The sequence below is a fragment of the Balaenoptera ricei genome, chromosome 4, assembly GCF_028023285.1.
Source record: "Balaenoptera ricei isolate mBalRic1 chromosome 4, mBalRic1.hap2, whole genome shotgun sequence".
NCBI classification, from domain to species: domain Eukaryota; kingdom Metazoa; phylum Chordata; class Mammalia; order Artiodactyla; family Balaenopteridae; genus Balaenoptera; species Balaenoptera ricei.
Genome location: NC_082642.1, coordinates 159,468,712 through 159,486,733, shown reverse-complemented (window position 1 = coordinate 159,486,733; position 18,022 = coordinate 159,468,712). Strand labels below are relative to the sequence as shown.

The window sequence follows — 18,022 nt, the reverse complement described above, 5'->3', positions numbered from 1 at the left end:
TCCCGTCTTCCCTGCCTGGTCTTGGCTGTGTCACGTGGCGCTTTTATAGTGGAGTGAGCCACTTGGCGGCGGCCGGCGCCTTTTTTAGGAATACTGCTCTATGTGGGGACTGCTGTGCTAGCGTGTTACTTTCTTCGGGTGTCCTAGGCGGTGCTGCCCTGGGTATAGCCACCCGGGACCCGAGATGCCTCACTGTCCAGCTTACTTAAAGAAGATGAATTCAAGTCTTTGGTGGTATTTATAAACGCTAATGCGGTAGTATGTTCTTTTCTGTGGCTGTTATTTTTGCCTCTGAAGTTTTTAAAAAAATTATGCATTATGCCTCTCTAAGGGCTAGTTTACATTTGCCAACTGTTTACTCTATTCTGTGTGGATTTCTTTTTTTTAAAAATATCTTTGAAAGAGGAAACACAATAGAGGTATTTTGAGGTTGAATGCTGTCCATTTTTCTGATCTTATTTTGTTTTGATTTCAGGAGAAACTGGCTCTTCGACAGCAGCTGAATGAAGCAAAGCAGCAACTCTTGCAGCAGGCAGAGTACTGTACAGAAATGGGCGCAGCAGCCTGTACCATTTTGTGGGGTGTCTCCAGCAGTGAGGAAGTGGTCAAAGCCATTCTGGGAGGAGTAAGCACGCCCGCGGGCTGTCTGGACATTGTTGATTAGTGCTTGTGTAACTTAGAGGACACAGTGCATCTGTTAAGGCGCCTACAGACTAAATCCATTTCTTTTGTTCATCAGATAGTTTTGGAATACCATCTGTGTAGGGCCCACTGTAACTGGTCTCCGGGGGATATGTAAAATGAATGAAATAAGATCCCTTCTCTCCCAGAATCTGTATGGTGTTTGTGGAGATAGTTCCACTTCAGTATTATTACTTGACATTATATGCATTTAACAAAGTTTAAAGTGCTTTTACGTATGTTATTCCAGGGGTAATATAATATTCAATTGCCTGAATGTTATATGTTATATTTAATAGCATGTGCGTGCACACAGACATCAAAGAACTTCACAGAGGAAGAGAGATTTTAAATGAACCTTGATTAACTTGCAGAGGCAGCAGTGGCAGGAAGTGAAGAGGGTCCCTCAGGAGAGGAGAAGTAGAGCAGTCAGAGACCTGGAGTGAGACATAGGGACAGTGTGTGGGTCATCTGACACAGGGTGGAGGGTCAGTGTGGTTGATGATTTGTCCAGTGGGTGCTAGGACGGGATTCCTTAAGGCTTCTTGAGTGAAAAAGTGATAGGACAGGAGGGGAATTTGGGCAGCTCAACCTGACAGTGAGGATGGAGGGAGGGTGGGGTTGTGGGTGTGGAGACTGGCCAGGAAGACTACATGGAAGGCCGCCCCCCAGTAGAATAGGGGGTGGGAGAGCTGTGTGGGTGAGGCAGGACTCGTGACAGGGTGGTCTCCATGGCGGAGAGGACAGAAGGAGCCCGGGAGGACTGTTATCTGACTCTGGGAGAATCGAGTGGTCCTGAATGGCAAACCATCCGTCAAGGGCGGATGGTTGGCGGGAGGCCAGTAGTATGTTACTCATCATTTGCAGAAATAAAAACAGTGGAGGGACTAAATGTATTTTAAAGTTTCTTGAGCTTTCTTGGTATAACTTACGTGTCATAAAATTCATTTTTTTGTAAGTGTACAACTTAGTGTTTTCTAGCTAATTTTTGGAGGTGTGTAATCATCCTTATAATCCAGTCTTAGGATATTTATATCACCCCATGCAGTTCCCTTGTGACGTGTAAATGCATTGGTTTTCAAACTATTCCTTAGAACCCTGCCCCCGCCAAGGAAGCGCTTTCAAGGTTCTGCGAACTTGGAAACTCTTTTTGCCGAGTAATGAAGACTGAAACTGTCAGATGGGCCTGTTGCTGTATTTTACATGTTGCGGTTTCAGTTAAGATTTTATTTGAAAAACAATTCCTGCCAAAGGTTTGAAAACCTCTGGTTTCATGCCTAGAATAGAGAATATATTTTTCTAGTATATTTCTAGTATATTTTTGGGTGAATTCAACCCAGTACTTCTATCATTGTATAAATTTGAACTGTTTCCCTCATGTATTTTACTATATCAGTCTTCAGGGTAATTCTTCTACATGCCCCGAACTACTTCTTTTTTCTCATCTTTTCATTGGGAAGTTTTAATGAGGGAATAGATTTAAGAACATGGCTTCTGTAATTAAAACCAGAGTCTTCCCTCTGTGTCCTGCACTTTGAAAGTGTTTTCCTACTGGTATTTGTGAAAGGGTGTGACATTTCCATTTCTGAACTTTCAGGATAAAGCTTTGAAGTTTTTCAACATCACTGGTCAAACAATGGAGAGTTTTGTGAAGTCACTGGATGGGGATGTCAAGGAGCTGGATTCTGATGAAAATCAGTTTGTTTTTGCTTTGGCTGGAATCGTAACAAGTGAGTAATTCTCTTCAAACGTAGTGACTTTCAGAAGTGAGTTCCAGAGCAGTGATCACAGTCGGGGTGTGTGTGCATAAACACCTCTCAGGAACTTTTCAAATAGGCTCATGCCCTGGAGAATCTGACTCAGTAAATTGGGGGTAGGGACCAGGTGTGTGTTGTGGAATATCACTCCAGGTGATTCTGATAAGTGTCAGTGAGTAAGAACGAGTAGTCTTAGGGAGCACAGGAAGAGTTTGCATGTTCTGTTCAGTTCTCTACGTTGACAGAAGTCAAAACTGTAAGTTTAGCTACTTGTTATTTGGAATCATCATCATTTCCTAATGTCTAGCTAAAGTGAAAGCCTTAAGCAGAGCTTAAGTTAAACTCTTGCTGTTGTTTTGGTGTTGTAACTAAAGAATTCCAAAACGCTAAATTGTCTCTTTAGTAAATTTTTCCCAAAGATTATAGTTAGATAGAATTCTATGGCAAAACTGCTATAAAGGATAAAGCCAGACGTCTATATAATTAATACTAATATCTTCATATAGTAGGAGGTGGTATATACTAGGGAGTATTAAGGCTTTTTGTTCTAAAGTCAATGAAATAGTTAAATATAGAGCTATGACTTATTTTTTTACATTGCTTTTTCATCTCTGCTGTATGCTATGCTGTTCTCTGCTGTTAATGAGAGGGGAAATGTTACATTTCTTCATCTACTGAAATCCTCACGAAGTAGATCTCATGTAGATGATTTCTTCATAATCCCTTAGAAATTGGTGATATTCTTCTGGGGCAGACGTTGAGACCCGGATGGTGTTCAGGCCAGTCCTGATTTAGCCCGGCATTTTATCTGCTGGAGGACGGCAATAGGCACTTTCATCATAGCGCCTTCAGCTGGTGGAGGCTTGCACTGCTCCACCTTTTAATATTCCTTTAAGGTCTCTTTTTTAGCGGAAGGTATTTGCAGATTTGATGGTTAGATTTTCTGCTATTTGCAAGTGACCTCAGAGGTCTATGATGTATGTGACTTTTCATTCTGCTGAGTTGTGAGTTTGAGCTGCTTGAATTGCCAACCTGTTGCCCAGCAGACAAGCTCAACCTGGCTTTGTTTTTCCTTGCCTGGTCGTGGGCATGTCCACGTTCCCCTTACATGCTGGTGAATCGTACGGGATGATTACGCACTACGCTGGTGCTGCTCTCCAGAGGCATTGGGGCCTTATGTGTGTCAGATACCAAGACTCTGTCCCGCGGGGAGCAGGCAGTACAGCAGACACCTTGGTTAGCTGTCAGATAGATCCTCTGCCTTCTAAAACAACGATTCTTCTTCAAAGTTTACCTACAGTAAACTCACCCATTACAGTTTTTTTCTCACCTTTTTGCAGTCCTGTGAGTTTTGACAAATGCATGCAGTCATGTCACCACCACAGTGAAGACATGGAACAGTTCCACTACCTCCGCCTCATCTCCCCATCTGCCCTACCCCTTCCTTTTGTAGCCGACCCCTCTGCCCACCAGCAGCCCCAGGCAGCCGCTCGTCTGGCAATTTCCTACACCTTTTAGCTGATTTTTCTGGCTGGCTTATCTGGCATCCAGTGCCTGCCCCAGGTGAGCAAGTGCTTGCCTCACAGCTCTCCTTGTAGCACCTGCCTTTTCTTATTTTTCATATCAGTTGGTTGACCTTCAGCCTCAACTCTGATGTGTTCGAGATAAGTTGTGATTTTTTGAATTATCTAACCTGCCCCTTTTAAAGAATGGAGGTGTAGCTCTTTTCAGTTTACTGTATCCTAAGCAAAAACTGGATGTCAAGGATTTGTTTAAACATTGAAATTATGAAATTTCTTACTCATCCATAGTCACTGTTCTTAATAATAGATTAAAATAGTATAAAGTGTCTGGATTTTCAGGCCCAGCTAGTCCACTTCCCAGGATGTAAATTGTCTGGACTTTATTTTCCTTATCTGCAAAGTGGAATAGTAATACCTGCTCTGACTACCTTACACATTGTTGTGAATGTTACTGAGCTATGGTGAAGTGGTAACACATTGTAAACCAAGGTCTTGTTTGACATGGGGGTGCGATTGTTTCCAACCACTCTTTTGTAAAAAAATAAATTTATTTATTTATTTATGGCTGCATTGGGTCTTTGTTGTTGGGTCTTCATTGCTGCATGCAGGCTTTCTCTAGTTGTGGCGAGTGGGGTCTGCTCTGCGTTGTGGTGCGCGGGCTTCTCATTGTGGTGGCTTCTCTTGTTGCAGAGCTTGGGCTGTAGGCGCACGGGCTTCAGTAGTTGTGGCACGCAGGCTCAGTAGTTGTGGCGCACGGGCTTCAGTAGTTGTGGCACGCAGGCTCAGTAGTTGTGGCTCGCGGGCTTTAGAGCGCAGGCTCAGTAGTTGTGGCGCATGGGCTTAGTTGCTCCACGGCATGTGGGATCTTCCCAGACCAGGGCTCGAACCCGTGTCCCCTGCATTGGCAGGCGGATTCTTAGCCACTGTGCCACGAGGGAAGTCCCTCCAACAACTTTTATAAGTGGACAAATATAGAACTTAAAAGAAGATGGTAAATTATTATCACAGCCCTGTGAAGATTAACTTGCTTAGCTTGCAAGTGGAAAACTTATTTTTCGAACTACTTTTTGACTATTTGAAAGTCATAATTGCACTCCTTGCCTCTTAATTCTGGGTTTATTCATTCAAACGATGTTAGGTAACGATTACAGAATCAAAATTACCTTTTTTTTTTTTTTTTTTTTCTTTTTTGCCACACTGCGTGGCTTGCAGGATCTTAGTTCCCCCACCAGGATGGAACCCAGACCCTGGCAGTGAAAGCACCGAGTCCTAACCACTGGACCGCCAGGGAACTCCCCCAGATTACTTCTTGATTGTTGATAATTTATGGCAGGACTGGATCCAGCTTATCTTTTGTGGACGTAACAGTCCCACAGAGTTGACAGCAGAGCACCCTGGGTCAGTGAGCAGCAGTGCTCCTGGCTCCTCCACCTCAGGGGAGCAGTGTGGTGGGTGGGTGGGATTGAGGCCCAGTGTCCAGTTCTGCTTCTGCAACTGACCGGCCCTGTGTTCTTGACTCTGTGACCCTCAGGTTCATCTTCTGAGGAAAGAGTCTTAGACCCCAGATGATGATTAAGGTCTGCCCCAGCCCTGGACTTGTGTGGCTGCTTTGAGAAAAGGGGGCCGTGAGCCTTGCCTCCTGGATCAGGTGACAGGCTCTGAGCGGCAGTGGGTCTTTGGTGTGTGCCATGTCATTGAGCTAATGTCCCTAGAGCAGTGCTTCTCAGCTTTGGCAGTAGAATTCTCTGTTATGGAGAGTGTTCTGTGCATTGTAGGAGTTCAGAAACATCCCTAGACTCTACCCGTTAGAGGCCAGAAGCAACCCCCAGGTGTGACAACTGAGAATGTCTCCAGATGTTGCCAGTTGTCTCCTGGGGGCAAAATCATCCTCCCTTGCCACTTTGAGACTACTGCCCTAGAGCACCACCTTAACCCGTCATGTACATAGACAGAAAGGTTTATGATACTCCTGGATATTAGAGGTAATTGTTGAGAGAGATTTTGAGATTGCTGAAGGCTGTTTTGGTTTCTCTGTCCCCTGGGCATGCTTCTGACATGTTTGATTTAGTCTAGTCATATAACGGTCTTGCTAATTCAGGAGAATTTGGTATCTGTTGTCTACAATATCCAGTTAATCACAGAAATTCTCTTAATCGTCTTTCAGTGGTTTGTCTTGGATAATTTGAGTTACTGTGTAATCTTTCCTTAGATAATGTCCTTCCTTCAGTTGACAGAGTGTGGCCCAGATAATGAGCTGTTGTTTTGTGGAATTGGAGTGTTTCTTTGGAAGCTCATGTCCCTTTTATCTAGCTCAGTGAGGAGATAAACACAGTCAGCCTTAGAGTTTTCCAGACTAATGGAATGTAAGAGGAGGTTATGTATGTGTTGGATCAGAAGGACCTCACAAAGAGCTCCATTGTATCCTTAAGATCTGGGATTAAGACTTGAGAGAAGTAGGATAGAACTTCAGTGAATCCCTGGGGACATAACTTTCAGGGTGAATTGTTGATTTTTCTAGGTGAAGGCAAGTAAATTGGCCAATTTTATAGAATGTGACACTAAAGAGACCTGAGCATTAATCTGTTCCTGTAAAGAAGTGGCTCCAGGCAGGACAGAGAAGAGGAATTGTTCACAGATTTTGGACAAATCCATATCCTCAACCATTAGAGTTTTTTTAAACAGGTAGCATTAAGCGGTTGTGGGGCTGGTACAAGGAATTACTAGTCCTTTTTCTATTAAGCTGGTCATTGGTGGCCTATGGCCTTCCATGGCTTCAGCTCTAGAGAAGATGAGGTAAAGATGAGAAGAATCATCTGGAGTCTTTTGGCTTTTACCCCAATTGTTTAACTCTGTCCATAGAACCTTTTACTGATAGGGATTCTGGGACTATAGTTAATTTTTTGGTTATTTCTTGAATCATACATAGTATGGGCAAATAATATTTAGAGAGGCTATAATTTGTGTATAGGAGAATTTTCTGGGACTTCTAAAAATTATCCTTCTGTAGTGCCTTTTCTTTATCTGTTCCATTTACAAAATAAACATCTGTCCATTAAACTTTGCAGGGGCTGTGTCCCAGAGAAGGGAGGAGTATCTTTCTGATAATGGTCTCAGAGTCACAGTTACAGGTTGGGAGAAAAGAAAGATGCTGGGAGTCTTTCTTTCCTGAGGGTGCAGTTGCATGTTAAGGGAAAGAATGTGAACAGATTGAAAGAACAGGAACTATGCTTGTAGATGAGCCGTAGGAAAGTTGGGGGTTCTGCTTGGAGCTGCTTCCGTCATGGTGGGTCAGCAGGTGATAGCGTTTGGCTGGCAGTGGCACTCTGTCACCATAGGCCTTGCCCTTGAGTTTTCTGTGACTGGGCGTCCTAACAGTCAGAGCGTGCTCACTCCACGGTGGAAACTTATCCAGCCCGGTGAGGCAGGTTTGGCAGGTGAAAGCGCGAGGAGGTCGTAGGAGGTATGGGAACATTTCCCAGGAGTCATGTTGACACTGCAGACTGACAGCAGCGAGCAGGGAAGGACAGTCGACTCACCCCTCTCAGCTGGCCCTCAGGTTACAGGGTGTTTCTCTCTAGCCTGACTTCTCACCACAGAAGCCAGATCCCTCAAGTGGGAGAGAAACTGGATTCTGGGAGCCACTTCCCAGTGGGACTGGGCATTCCCTCCAGCTCTAAGGGGGTTTCCAGACATAGTGTACAGAGGCAGTTTCCAGATTGAGATTACCCATGGCCTTTGGCCCACTCCCCACCCTGACAGCCAAATAATTGACTTGATAAGAAAGTACCACAGCAAATGCAAAGAAACAAAAACCAAACAGTAAATCAGAGTCACAGTATTCATAGAGGAAACTTTCTTATGTTTCTTTCAAAAAATGTGATGTAGCGTTAGTGCTTCAGATGAGTGGTTTATAGAGAACAGGTCCAGAATGAGCAGTAGAGACTGAGTAATCCACTGAACATGACAATCATATCCCCACTGTTATTATTACTATATTTACTTTTTAACAGCTTTATTGAGATAAAAATATACCATACAGTTTGCCAACTTAAAGTATATAATTTGATGGCTTTAGTACATTCATGTAATTGTGCATCCATCTCCACAATCAATTTTTAAACATTTTCATCACCCAAAGAGAAGCCCTGCTAACCTCAGCCATCATTCCCCAATCCTGCCATTCTTCTAGCTTTAGGCAGCCAATCTACTTTTTGTCTCTATAGATTTGCCTGTGCTGGACATTTCATATAATGGGACCATATAACATGGGGTCCTTTGTGACTGGCTTCTTTCATTTAGCATAGTGTTTACAAGGTATCCATGTCATAACATGTACCAGTACTTCATTCCTTTCTATGGCTGAATAATGTTCCATTGTTTGGCTATACCACATTTATCCATTCATCAATCAATGGACATTTGGGTTGTTTCTACTTTTGGTTATTATGAATAATGATGCTGTGAAAATTTGTGTAAAAGTTTTTGTGTAGATATATGTTTTCATTTCTCTTGGATATACAGCTAGGAGTGGAATTGCTGGGTCATATGATATGACTTTTAGCATTTGAGGAACTATCAGACCATTTTTTGACAGTGGCTGCACCATTTTACATTCTCACCAGCAATGCATGAGGTTTCTCCACATACTTGCCAACACTTTAAAATTATTTTTTTGGTTATAGCCATCCCTAGTGGGTACGAAGTAGTACTTTGTCATGGTTTTGATTTGCATATCCCTGATGGCTAATGACATTGAGCATCTTTTCATGTATTCATTGCCCATTTGTGTATCTTCTTTGGAAAAATGTCTATTCAAGTCCTTTGCCCATTTCAAAATTAAGTCATTTGAGGGACTTCCCTGGTGGTGCAGTGGGTAAGACTCCCTGCTCCCAATGCAGGGGGCCTGGGTTCAATTCCTGGTGAGGGAACTAGATCCCACATGCATGCTGCAACTAAGAGTTCTCATGCCACAACTAAGGAGCTGGTGAGCCGCAACTAAGGAGCCCGCGAGGTGCAACTAAGACCCAGTGCAACCAAATAAAAAGAAAAAAAAATTGTCTGATACAGCCACTATGGAGAACACTATGGAGGTTCCTTAAAAAACTAAAAATAGAACTACCATACGACCCAGCAATCCCACTACTGGGCATATACCCTGAGAAAACCGTAATTCAAAAAGAGTCATGTACCAAAATGTTCATTGCAGCTCTATTTACAATAGCCACGACATGGAAGCAACCTAAGTGTCCATCAACAGATGAATGGAGAAAGAAGATGTGGCACATATATACAATGGAATATTACTCAGCCATAAAAAGAAACGAAACTGAGTTATTTGTAGTGAGGTGGATGGACCTAGAGTCTGTCATACAGAGTGAAGTAAGTCAGAAAGAGAAAAACAAATACCGTATGCTAACACATATATATGGAATCTAAGGGGAAAAAAAATGGTCATGAAGAACCTAGGGGCAGGACAGGAATAAAGACACAGACATAGAGAATGGACTTGAGGATATGGGGAGGGGGAAGGGTAAGCTGTGACAAAGTGAGAGAGTGGCATGGACATATATACACTACCAAACATAAAATAGATAGCTAGTGGGAAGCAGTCACAGCACAGGGAGATCAGCTCAGTGCTTTGTGACCACCTAGAGGGGTGGGATAGGGAGGGTGGGAGGGAGGGAGATGCAAGAGGGAAGAGATATGGGGACATATGTATATGTATAACTGATTCACTTTGTTATAAAGCAAAAACTAACACACCATTGTAAAGCAATTATACTCCAATAAAGATGTTAAAAAAATTGTCATTTGTTTTTTTATTATTGAGTTATAAGAGTTCTTTGTATATTCTAGATACCAGTCCCTTATCAGGCATATGATTTGCAAAACTTTTCTCATTCTGTGGTTGTCTTTTCACTTTCTTGATAGTGTCTTTTGAAGCAAAAAAGTTTTAATTTTTGATGATATCCAGTGTGTTTTTTCTTTACTTGCTGTGTTTTTGTTGTCATATCTAAGAAACCATTGTCTAATTCAAGGACATGAAGATTTACTCCTGTGTTTTCTTCTAAGAGTTTTATAATTTTAGCTCATACATTTAGGTCTTTGATCCATTTTGAGTTAATTTTTATGTATGGTGTGAGGTAGGGGTCCAGTTTTTATTTCTTTGCATGTGAGTATTCAGTTGTCCCAGCACCATTTGTTAAAAAGATTATTCTTTTATCCTTTCTGCATTCAGTTGTCCTGATCCCCTTCTTGAAAATCAGTTGATCATAAATTTGAGTGTTTATTTCTGGTCTCTCAATTCTACCATTGATCTGTATGACTGTCATTATGCCAGTACCTTATTATTATTTCTATTGTCGAAAATAAGACAGAATTATTACAACCTGAAGCAAAAATATCAGACATAATATGTCTCAACTCTTTATATTTTTTATCAGCATACATAATTCACACTAGTTTCATTTCTTAAATTATATAATTACTATGGTAACTTCTAGAAATATTTATAAACTTTAAAGAAAAATGAACCTAGAAAAAAAAAGTACATTTTAACAGAAAATTAAACCAGCAATCCTTTGTAGTCCTATGGTTGACTCATAAGCATCCCAGACAGACTGACAAATACTGGAGCTATCTGAGCAGGAATTTATTCACGTTTATTTTACTTCATAGTTTGCTTGGAATGTAGCATTGGCATTTGCTATTATAATACTGGATACATGATAGGGGACTTCATTTACCAGTAAATTTGTTGTGTTTTGTTGGGTGTTGTTGCCTGCTCTGATACAGTGTACTTTTTTCCTTCAGTGATGTATTAGTGATGTTCCTGTTATCTGTTGCTGGGTAACAAACTGCCCCCAAACTTTGTCTTTAAACAACAGTAGTCATTTATTTTGCTCGGGAACCTGCAGCTTTCTCAGGGCTTGGCAGGGAGGATTTGCTGCTGCTCTGCTGTCTGGGGCCTCAGCTGGGGTGACTCAGATTGCTGAGGGATGGAACAGCTGGGGGCCAGTGGGACATCTTCCTATCCTAGTGTAGTCCCAGGCTTCTCCCACTGTGTGCTTTTTCTGTAGTCTGCATCACGGCAGCCTCAGGAGAGTCAGATTTCTTTCCTAGCGATCCAGGGCTCCTAGAGCAAGTGGCGAGAGATGGAGGTGGAAGCTGCCAGGCTCTTTCTGTCTTGCCTGGAAAGTCACGCAGCAGCTGCGCTGCTTTCTGCTGGTCACACTTGAGTCTTAGGGCAGGAGCAACCCAAGGTCTGCAGACCAGAGCCGTGGTTTGCTGGGATGTCGTCTCTGGAAACTACTAAAGTATGTAGCTAGAATGTATGTTTTCCTGGGGGGTTCCTGTATGTAGTCTTAACATGAAGAATGTCTTCCCCAATAAACTACCTTAAAATGACTTTGAGTTTATGATGCCAAATGCTTCATTTCCCCCCAAGTATTTCTTTAGTAAAACTAGAGTGTTTCATATGGTAGAAAATAGAGTCACCAGGTTCAAATTCATTGAACACAGAAGGTTACATTTGTATCAGTTAAGGGTCCTGTCTTCAGTAAAGTTATAGCTGTCATGAAATTATATACCAAATAGCACCAATGCAAGGAAAGAGGCAAAAAGTGCTGGAAGGACAAGCAGAAATGGGAAAATAAAATGTGTTAGGTTTAGGAAACTTTAATATATCTCTTTTGATCCTCCTCAGCTCAGATAAACAAAAATAAATAGGAATGTCCGGGATCTGATTCCATAAAGTTGTTTTGGTAGCATAGATGAAATTTTATATTGTGCCATTAGGTTACCGTTAATCAAAGCAGAACAAATCAGTGATAAAATTCATCTTCCATTCTCGATAGTTATTAGCAAACTAAAAATAGAAAACACTTCCTTAAACTTGTAGAGGGTCTCTGCTGGAATCATCCGGTAGACACCACACTTAAATGTGAATTACTAGAAGCATTTCCACTGAAGTCAGGAGAACAAGGCTGCTGCTGCCCTGCTCGTCTCCACCCTGGCCGGCTCATTTGGGTTGGGAATTGTAGTCACTTTGAATCATGCTTTATTGTTAGACCTAGCTAAAGAAAAATCTTACCGACACATACGTAAATATTCTGGACCACTGACGTGTCCTCACAGGTATTTGGGAATGTGATGGAGCCAGCGTTATCTGCAGCGGTGTCCAAGGGAGCCCGTGTAGTGACTTGGTCTGGTCCCCACGCTGGTTCTGTGGGGCCTCAAGCATGAAGAAACGTGATACTTGCTGACCCACAGCAGGATGTACGGTTTAGAAAAATTTCTTTTTGGAATCAGTTTTTGTATTCTCTCTTGACCTCATGATTTCAGTTTGGTATTCTGGTTTAGAGTCATTAGGATTTCACTCCCAGGGTTGAAAGAGGATTTTAGTGTCCTTGGTCCCAGATAAAGTAATCAGCCCCTGCCTTCTGTTTGGACCCTGACTGCCCATAGCTGTTTAATCCAGTATTCTGGAGCCTGGTGTCCACTTGCTGTGCTGTGGTCAGGCTGCAGACATATTTAGACCCAGTGCTCTGTACCACTACCGAGGCATTTGCTAATCACAGCGGACGTCACTCACCGTTTTAGTAACTGCTGTGGTTGTCAGTTACCCTATCTGGGCTGTCAGCTCTGTGGATAACTATTCTGTGTGTTCATTAGGTCTGCTAGGAGAAAAACAGCAACACATCCTCTATCTTGGACAGACTTTTGACGCTTTGTTTCATCTTTATGTTGCAGATGTAGCTGCCATAGCAAGTGGTCGTGAATTCCTGGTTAACTCGAGTCGGGTGCTCTTGGACACCATACTGCAGCTTCTGGGAGACTTGAAGCCGGGACAGTGCACCAAACTCAAAGTGTACGGTGGATAATATTTAAAAGTTCATGTTTATTTACATAGTAGTTAGAATTTGCTGATTGGGCCCCTTTTTCAAGCAAATGCACTTAATTTGGCTATAGTTCTAAAAAATAGAAGAAACAAATTTCCCGGAGAATTAAGGGATACACTCTCTATTCAGTACTATTTTAGGAAAATAATATAAACAAAAGGAATGTTCCCGCCTTAGGGCAATCACTGAGTCCCAAATGCTATCATGGGTGAACTTCAGGGTGAACTTAGAATAGGTCATGGTTTTGACAGCACCCCACTTCCAGGAGCCAGAATCCGGACTTATTTTCCACTGGTGTTTAACAAATTACCACAAACTTATTGGCTGAAACAACACCTACTTCAAGGTCAGAGGTCTGAGTGGGCTTGGTTGGGTTCCCTACAGTGTCTCAAGTGGCCCAAATCAGGGGTTGTCCAGGCAGGGCTCCTTTCCAGAGGCTCTGCACAAGAATCTCTTCCATGTGCATCCAGGTTCCTGGAAGAATCCAATTCCCTGTGTTGATAGGACTCTGGTCCCTGTTTCCTTGCTGGCTGTCAGGCGGGGCCGCGTTTAGCTTCCAGGGCTGACTGAATTCCTTATCACGTAACCTCACCCCATCTTCAAGTCACAACAGCTCGCCGAACCTTTCTTACACTTCAGAACCTCTTGGATTTCCTCTTCTTTTACCCGCCAGAGACAACTCTCTGTTTTTGATGGGGTCACGGGTTTATATTTGGCATAACTGGATAAACTCCCTTTTGATTAACTCAGTGCCAGCTGATTAGTAACGTTAATTGCATCTGCAGAGTCTCACTGCCTTGACCAGGCAACTTAATGTGACCAGGGTGTTTTATGTCTCTCTCTGTGTGGGTCAGGGCCACCCTGGGTTTGGGGGCTGAGTGGTAAACTGTTGGTTTGGTGGTTCTTAAAATTCTGGTCTTCTTCCCAATCCACCTGCAGAGACATTTACTTGCTTACTTGACAGTCTTCCATCTGACCCCCGAGCACAGCTGTGTGCGGGCTGTCAGCCTCAGACCCCTCTTGGGATCCCTGTGCAAAGCGGCCTGAGGCAGGTCTTGCCGCTCCGTTCTCTGTGGCCACCTTCTGATATGCACACTGTTTACCCACTTTCTCCATCGCTGCTAATGTCCAGCCTTGAGTCCTCCGGAACTAGGACCCTTCTTGTACTACAAGCAAACTTCCTTTTCTTTTTGGCCTCTCCACCCCTTGATTGTAGTTTGCCTTTTTCTTGGGGATTTTGCTTTCCTTGCCACCTTCATGATCAAAGGCTGCTTATTTTCAGCAGCTTGGGTGCCTCAGACCCAGAGATGGGGATTTTTAAAAATAATTATTTAGAGCAGTTTTAGCTTCACAACAAAATTGAGAGGAAGATGCAAAGATTTCCCATATACCCCTCTCCCCCCGCCCCCCATGCGTAGCTTTCCCTGTTATCACCATCACTCACCAGAATGGTGCATTGTTTACCGAGGGTGAACCTACTTTGGCACGTCACAGTCACCCAAAGACCATAGTTTACCTGAGAGTTTACTCTTGGTGTTGTCCATTCAGTGGATTTGGACAGGTACATTGTGACACACATTCATTATTACAATAGCATACAGAGGGCCCTGGGTTTATCATCACGTGATCTCCAGCCTCTGAGGTGGTGGCCCCGCCGTGGTCCTTGGACATGTACTCTCTTGCTCAGCTCCCTCCTCCCACCACTCCCCGAGCCTCGCTCAGACACCTGCTGCTCCCTGCTTCCCTTTCCTCCACGGCCTCCCCTCCGCCCAGCTAACCTGCGTCCCTCACCGCCACCTCCTGATGCTCTGACCCTGGACCAGCCATCCACCTTCTCCCTTCCTGGTTGTGGTGATGCTTGAGGAGAAGGTTTCAAACGCACAGAGTCATGCCGTTTCACCCTCGCCTGGTCCTGAGTCCCCCTGGAACCCTTCTCTGCATCCTTATCAGGGCCACTTTAATCTCCACAGTGGCTGGGTCAGACTCAGACTCTCTCTGTGACGCCAGCCACTGCGCTGTTCTTAGGTCCTCTGTGGGGCGGGGGCAGTTATCCCAGCAGGTAGCTTTCCTTCCTGCTCCCCAGGGAGAACCGAGGGCTGTGGGCCTGAGGTTTCTCATCTCACTGCCTCACTTGTTTACACCCTCTCACCCTCACTTTCTTCTCTCATGGGGCCTTTTGGGGTTTCCAACTCTAGTTTTGATTAGCTGTGCTTTTGATTAGTTGCCCTCTGGGATTTTGCTCTATTAGTTGTCATCTCTTGCTTCGGCATTTCCAAGTTCTCCCTCCCACTGGCTCCTTTTCAGCTGACTTTCTCCCAGTTGTGCTGTGATCACCTTCAGCAGCGCCCTAGGGTCCATATCAGAGCATTTGCCAGCTCTGCTAGGATTTGGGTGGCTTTGGATTTTCCACGACATGACACATTTTCCTGGAATGAAGGGCTGGCTTATGTTGCCCTGTTCCTTTTGCTTCCCTTGAAGTCCCCGTGGGCCCTTGGGGTTAGTGGCCCCTTATAACAGACTTGATTCTACCGAGGGGCCCCAGGGCCACTTCTTTGGTGACAAGTGGGACATTGTGACTTGGTCTCTGTGAGTTCTTTCAGGGTTACATCTTCTCAGGCCATTTAATTTCTCGATAGCTCCAGTTTATCTGCCTTTTTTTTTGGAAGACCCTTTTTAAACTCTCCAAATCTAGAAACTTCCAACATCTGGTGGTGAGACACCAGCTGGCCCTGAGGGCCTCTCACGGTGCTTTTTGTTGCCAGCAGGAGGGCTGGGTCGCTGCTTGCTGTGGTGGTGTGTCTTTTAAGCCTTGGCTTCCATACCTCCAAGGGGTTGACCTTCTTGCTACACCAACCAGGTCTGTGTTCTCTGTTGATAATTTTTAACATTCACATCAGCCTCTCAGGTGTCTGCTCCATATGGCCACTTGATAGAACTGTGGGCAACCCCAGGCCGGCCCTAGACCAGGCTCTGTCTGCCAAGGCTGGGGAGGTCAGTGCTGCCTGGCAGGGGCTCTTGTCCACCTCTTCTCTGTGCATTTCTTCTTACTTAGCCAGCACTCGGGCGTGAAGTGTCCAGAGATTCCCCGTCCTCACCAGCATCGGTCCTTCTCCTTCCACCTCCAACCATGGGGTGTCAGCCTGGCACACACAACGTCTGGTACAGGCAGCTTCTGTGCTGTGCTGGGGTTGCACGCTGACCTTGGGATTCCGAGGGCCACCAGGTGTCATGCTGGCCTTGAGCCTGGTACGATGGACCCTCAGAAACTCCTGGTTGTGGCTTGTTTCCCCACTGCTGTCATGTGACACTGGTGTTGCCGTTCCCCTTGACACTCGGTAAGAGCTGGACAAACACAATTTTTGTTTCTCATCGGAGATCTGGATTTCAGGAATTAGGATTACTTCCAGACTTTTAAATTCTCCCTGTTTTCTTTTGCACTTAACTTTCTCATTAACTTTGTCTCATTGCCCATCCTTCATTATGATTTTACCAGTCCTTATTGACACAGGCCTGGGACAGGTAACCCACTTCTGCATACTTACTCCAGGGAAAGTTCTACCCATAAACCCCAGGACACGTGTGCAGAAGCCTCATAGCAGCTGTGTTTGTTATAGCACACACTAGGAACTGACCTAAACCTCTGTCAGCTGGAGAATAGAGAAGTAAGTTGTGATCAGTAGGTTGGGACACATCAGTGAAAATACATTCGAGCTATACAAACCAACACGGACAGGCGTCTCACGGTGGTGGGGAAGGTCACTGCGGTAGGCGCTGCTGATACAAGCGGCGAGCAGGATCGTCAGGCTCTGTGCATCTGCCGGAAAGGCATGTGGAGATGCACGCCTCTCTCCCGCAGCAAACGAGGATGGTGGTTCCCACCCGCCTGAAGTCCGAGTTCAGGTGGAGTTCACGAAGGGGATTTGACTCTGGTGAGGAGGTTTCTTTCTTAACCAGGGAGGTGGGTGTCGTGTTGTTCTGCCTTTTTGTGTGTCTTCTCTGTTAAGTAGTGGATAAAAATTAATCTAAGGTACTTGATTAGGATTACGTTTGGTATAGGCCACAGATTTTTAAGCTCTGCCTTGACTGGGGAGGGGGCTCGAGTCTAAAACAAGCATGTTCACTAGTCGGTTACTGTATCCTCTTTAAAAATCGATGGGCCTCTAACTGCGAGTTGCTGTCCGTCATTTGGTCTGAAGTGTCTGCCTGTATTGCTCTGCCAATTGCTTCTTTCTCATGTAACATGCGCAGTCTTCTCTAAGAATTTTATTACTCTTTGTTCCTTAAAATTACTTGATGGTGCTAATTTGGCTACTTTAGATTTTAGTCAGTTTTGGATGACTGATTTGTGGGTTTTGTTTCAGGCCAGTAGACATCACAAGTCATGCCTTTTGGTTTATTTTTATTGTTGGTTTGTTTTGAAGTACTGGGTGTGTTTATTCTTTGTTGCTTCTAGGTTACAAGTTATAATTTCTTTTACAATGAAGAATAAGGTAGCTCACTTGCATCACCTTTACTTTGAGTGCCTCAGCCTTGGACTTCAGACTGTCTGGAGGGCTTTCTGACTTCCCACCAGGAGAGCCAGCTCAGCTTCCAGGCGCAGGCCTCGTGTATCTAGGTGGAGAGAGGGCCTTGTCTATTCAAGGAGAGTTACTTTCGTAGCATTTTAAGTTTACTACTATCTTTATTTTAGCATTGCTTTCAGTCCTTTTGTTATCAATGTCAGATGCCTCTAAAATTCTCAAGACTGCAGAGATGGGGAAATCACTCTTTTGCAGCCCATTAATCCATTTATAATGTATCTTCTGCTTAGGTTCATGGTAGGAAGCAGAATTTACCTACTTTTTTTGTCATTGGAAGAAAAAAATGACTCCTAGTACTACAGTAGTTTGGGAAATGACATTTCCTTTTAATACTGAAGTAGCAGAAGAGTGAATTGAATGGGCGGTCTCTTTTGACCTGACAGTTGGAACTTTGATATATTATTTACAGAGTACTTTTGGTTGGAGTAGAAATGTTGGAATAGAAAGCATTTGCATAAGAAACAGGAAGTGGTTCAGGGTTTGTTGTTTGCTAAGTCGTGGTGTGACCTTGGAGGAGTGTCTGGTCTTCCGAAAGATGTAGCCTGGCAGTAACATGAAGTCAGGTGGCACCATGGCCGTGG

The 18,022-nt window shown here is 44.0% G+C and overlaps 1 protein-coding gene across 6 annotated transcripts in view; it reads left to right on the top strand.

The window, feature by feature from the left end:
- HSF2BP (heat shock transcription factor 2 binding protein) overlaps window positions 1–18,022 on the top strand; it is a 90,065-nt gene that overhangs the window by 23,433 nt on the left and 48,610 nt on the right. For 5 of the 6 annotated variants that reach the window (XM_059922312.1, XM_059922311.1, XM_059922306.1 and 2 more), the window contains 4 exons: window positions 476–625; window positions 1,776–1,934; window positions 2,279–2,411; window positions 12,713–12,830. In XM_059922312.1, the coding sequence (XP_059778295.1) occupies window positions 476–625; window positions 1,776–1,934; window positions 2,279–2,411; window positions 12,713–12,830 (560 nt within the window). The remainder of the gene's footprint in view (window positions 1–475; window positions 626–1,775; window positions 1,935–2,278; window positions 2,412–12,712; window positions 12,831–18,022) is intronic. The other variant, XM_059922307.1, reaches the window with a different exon arrangement.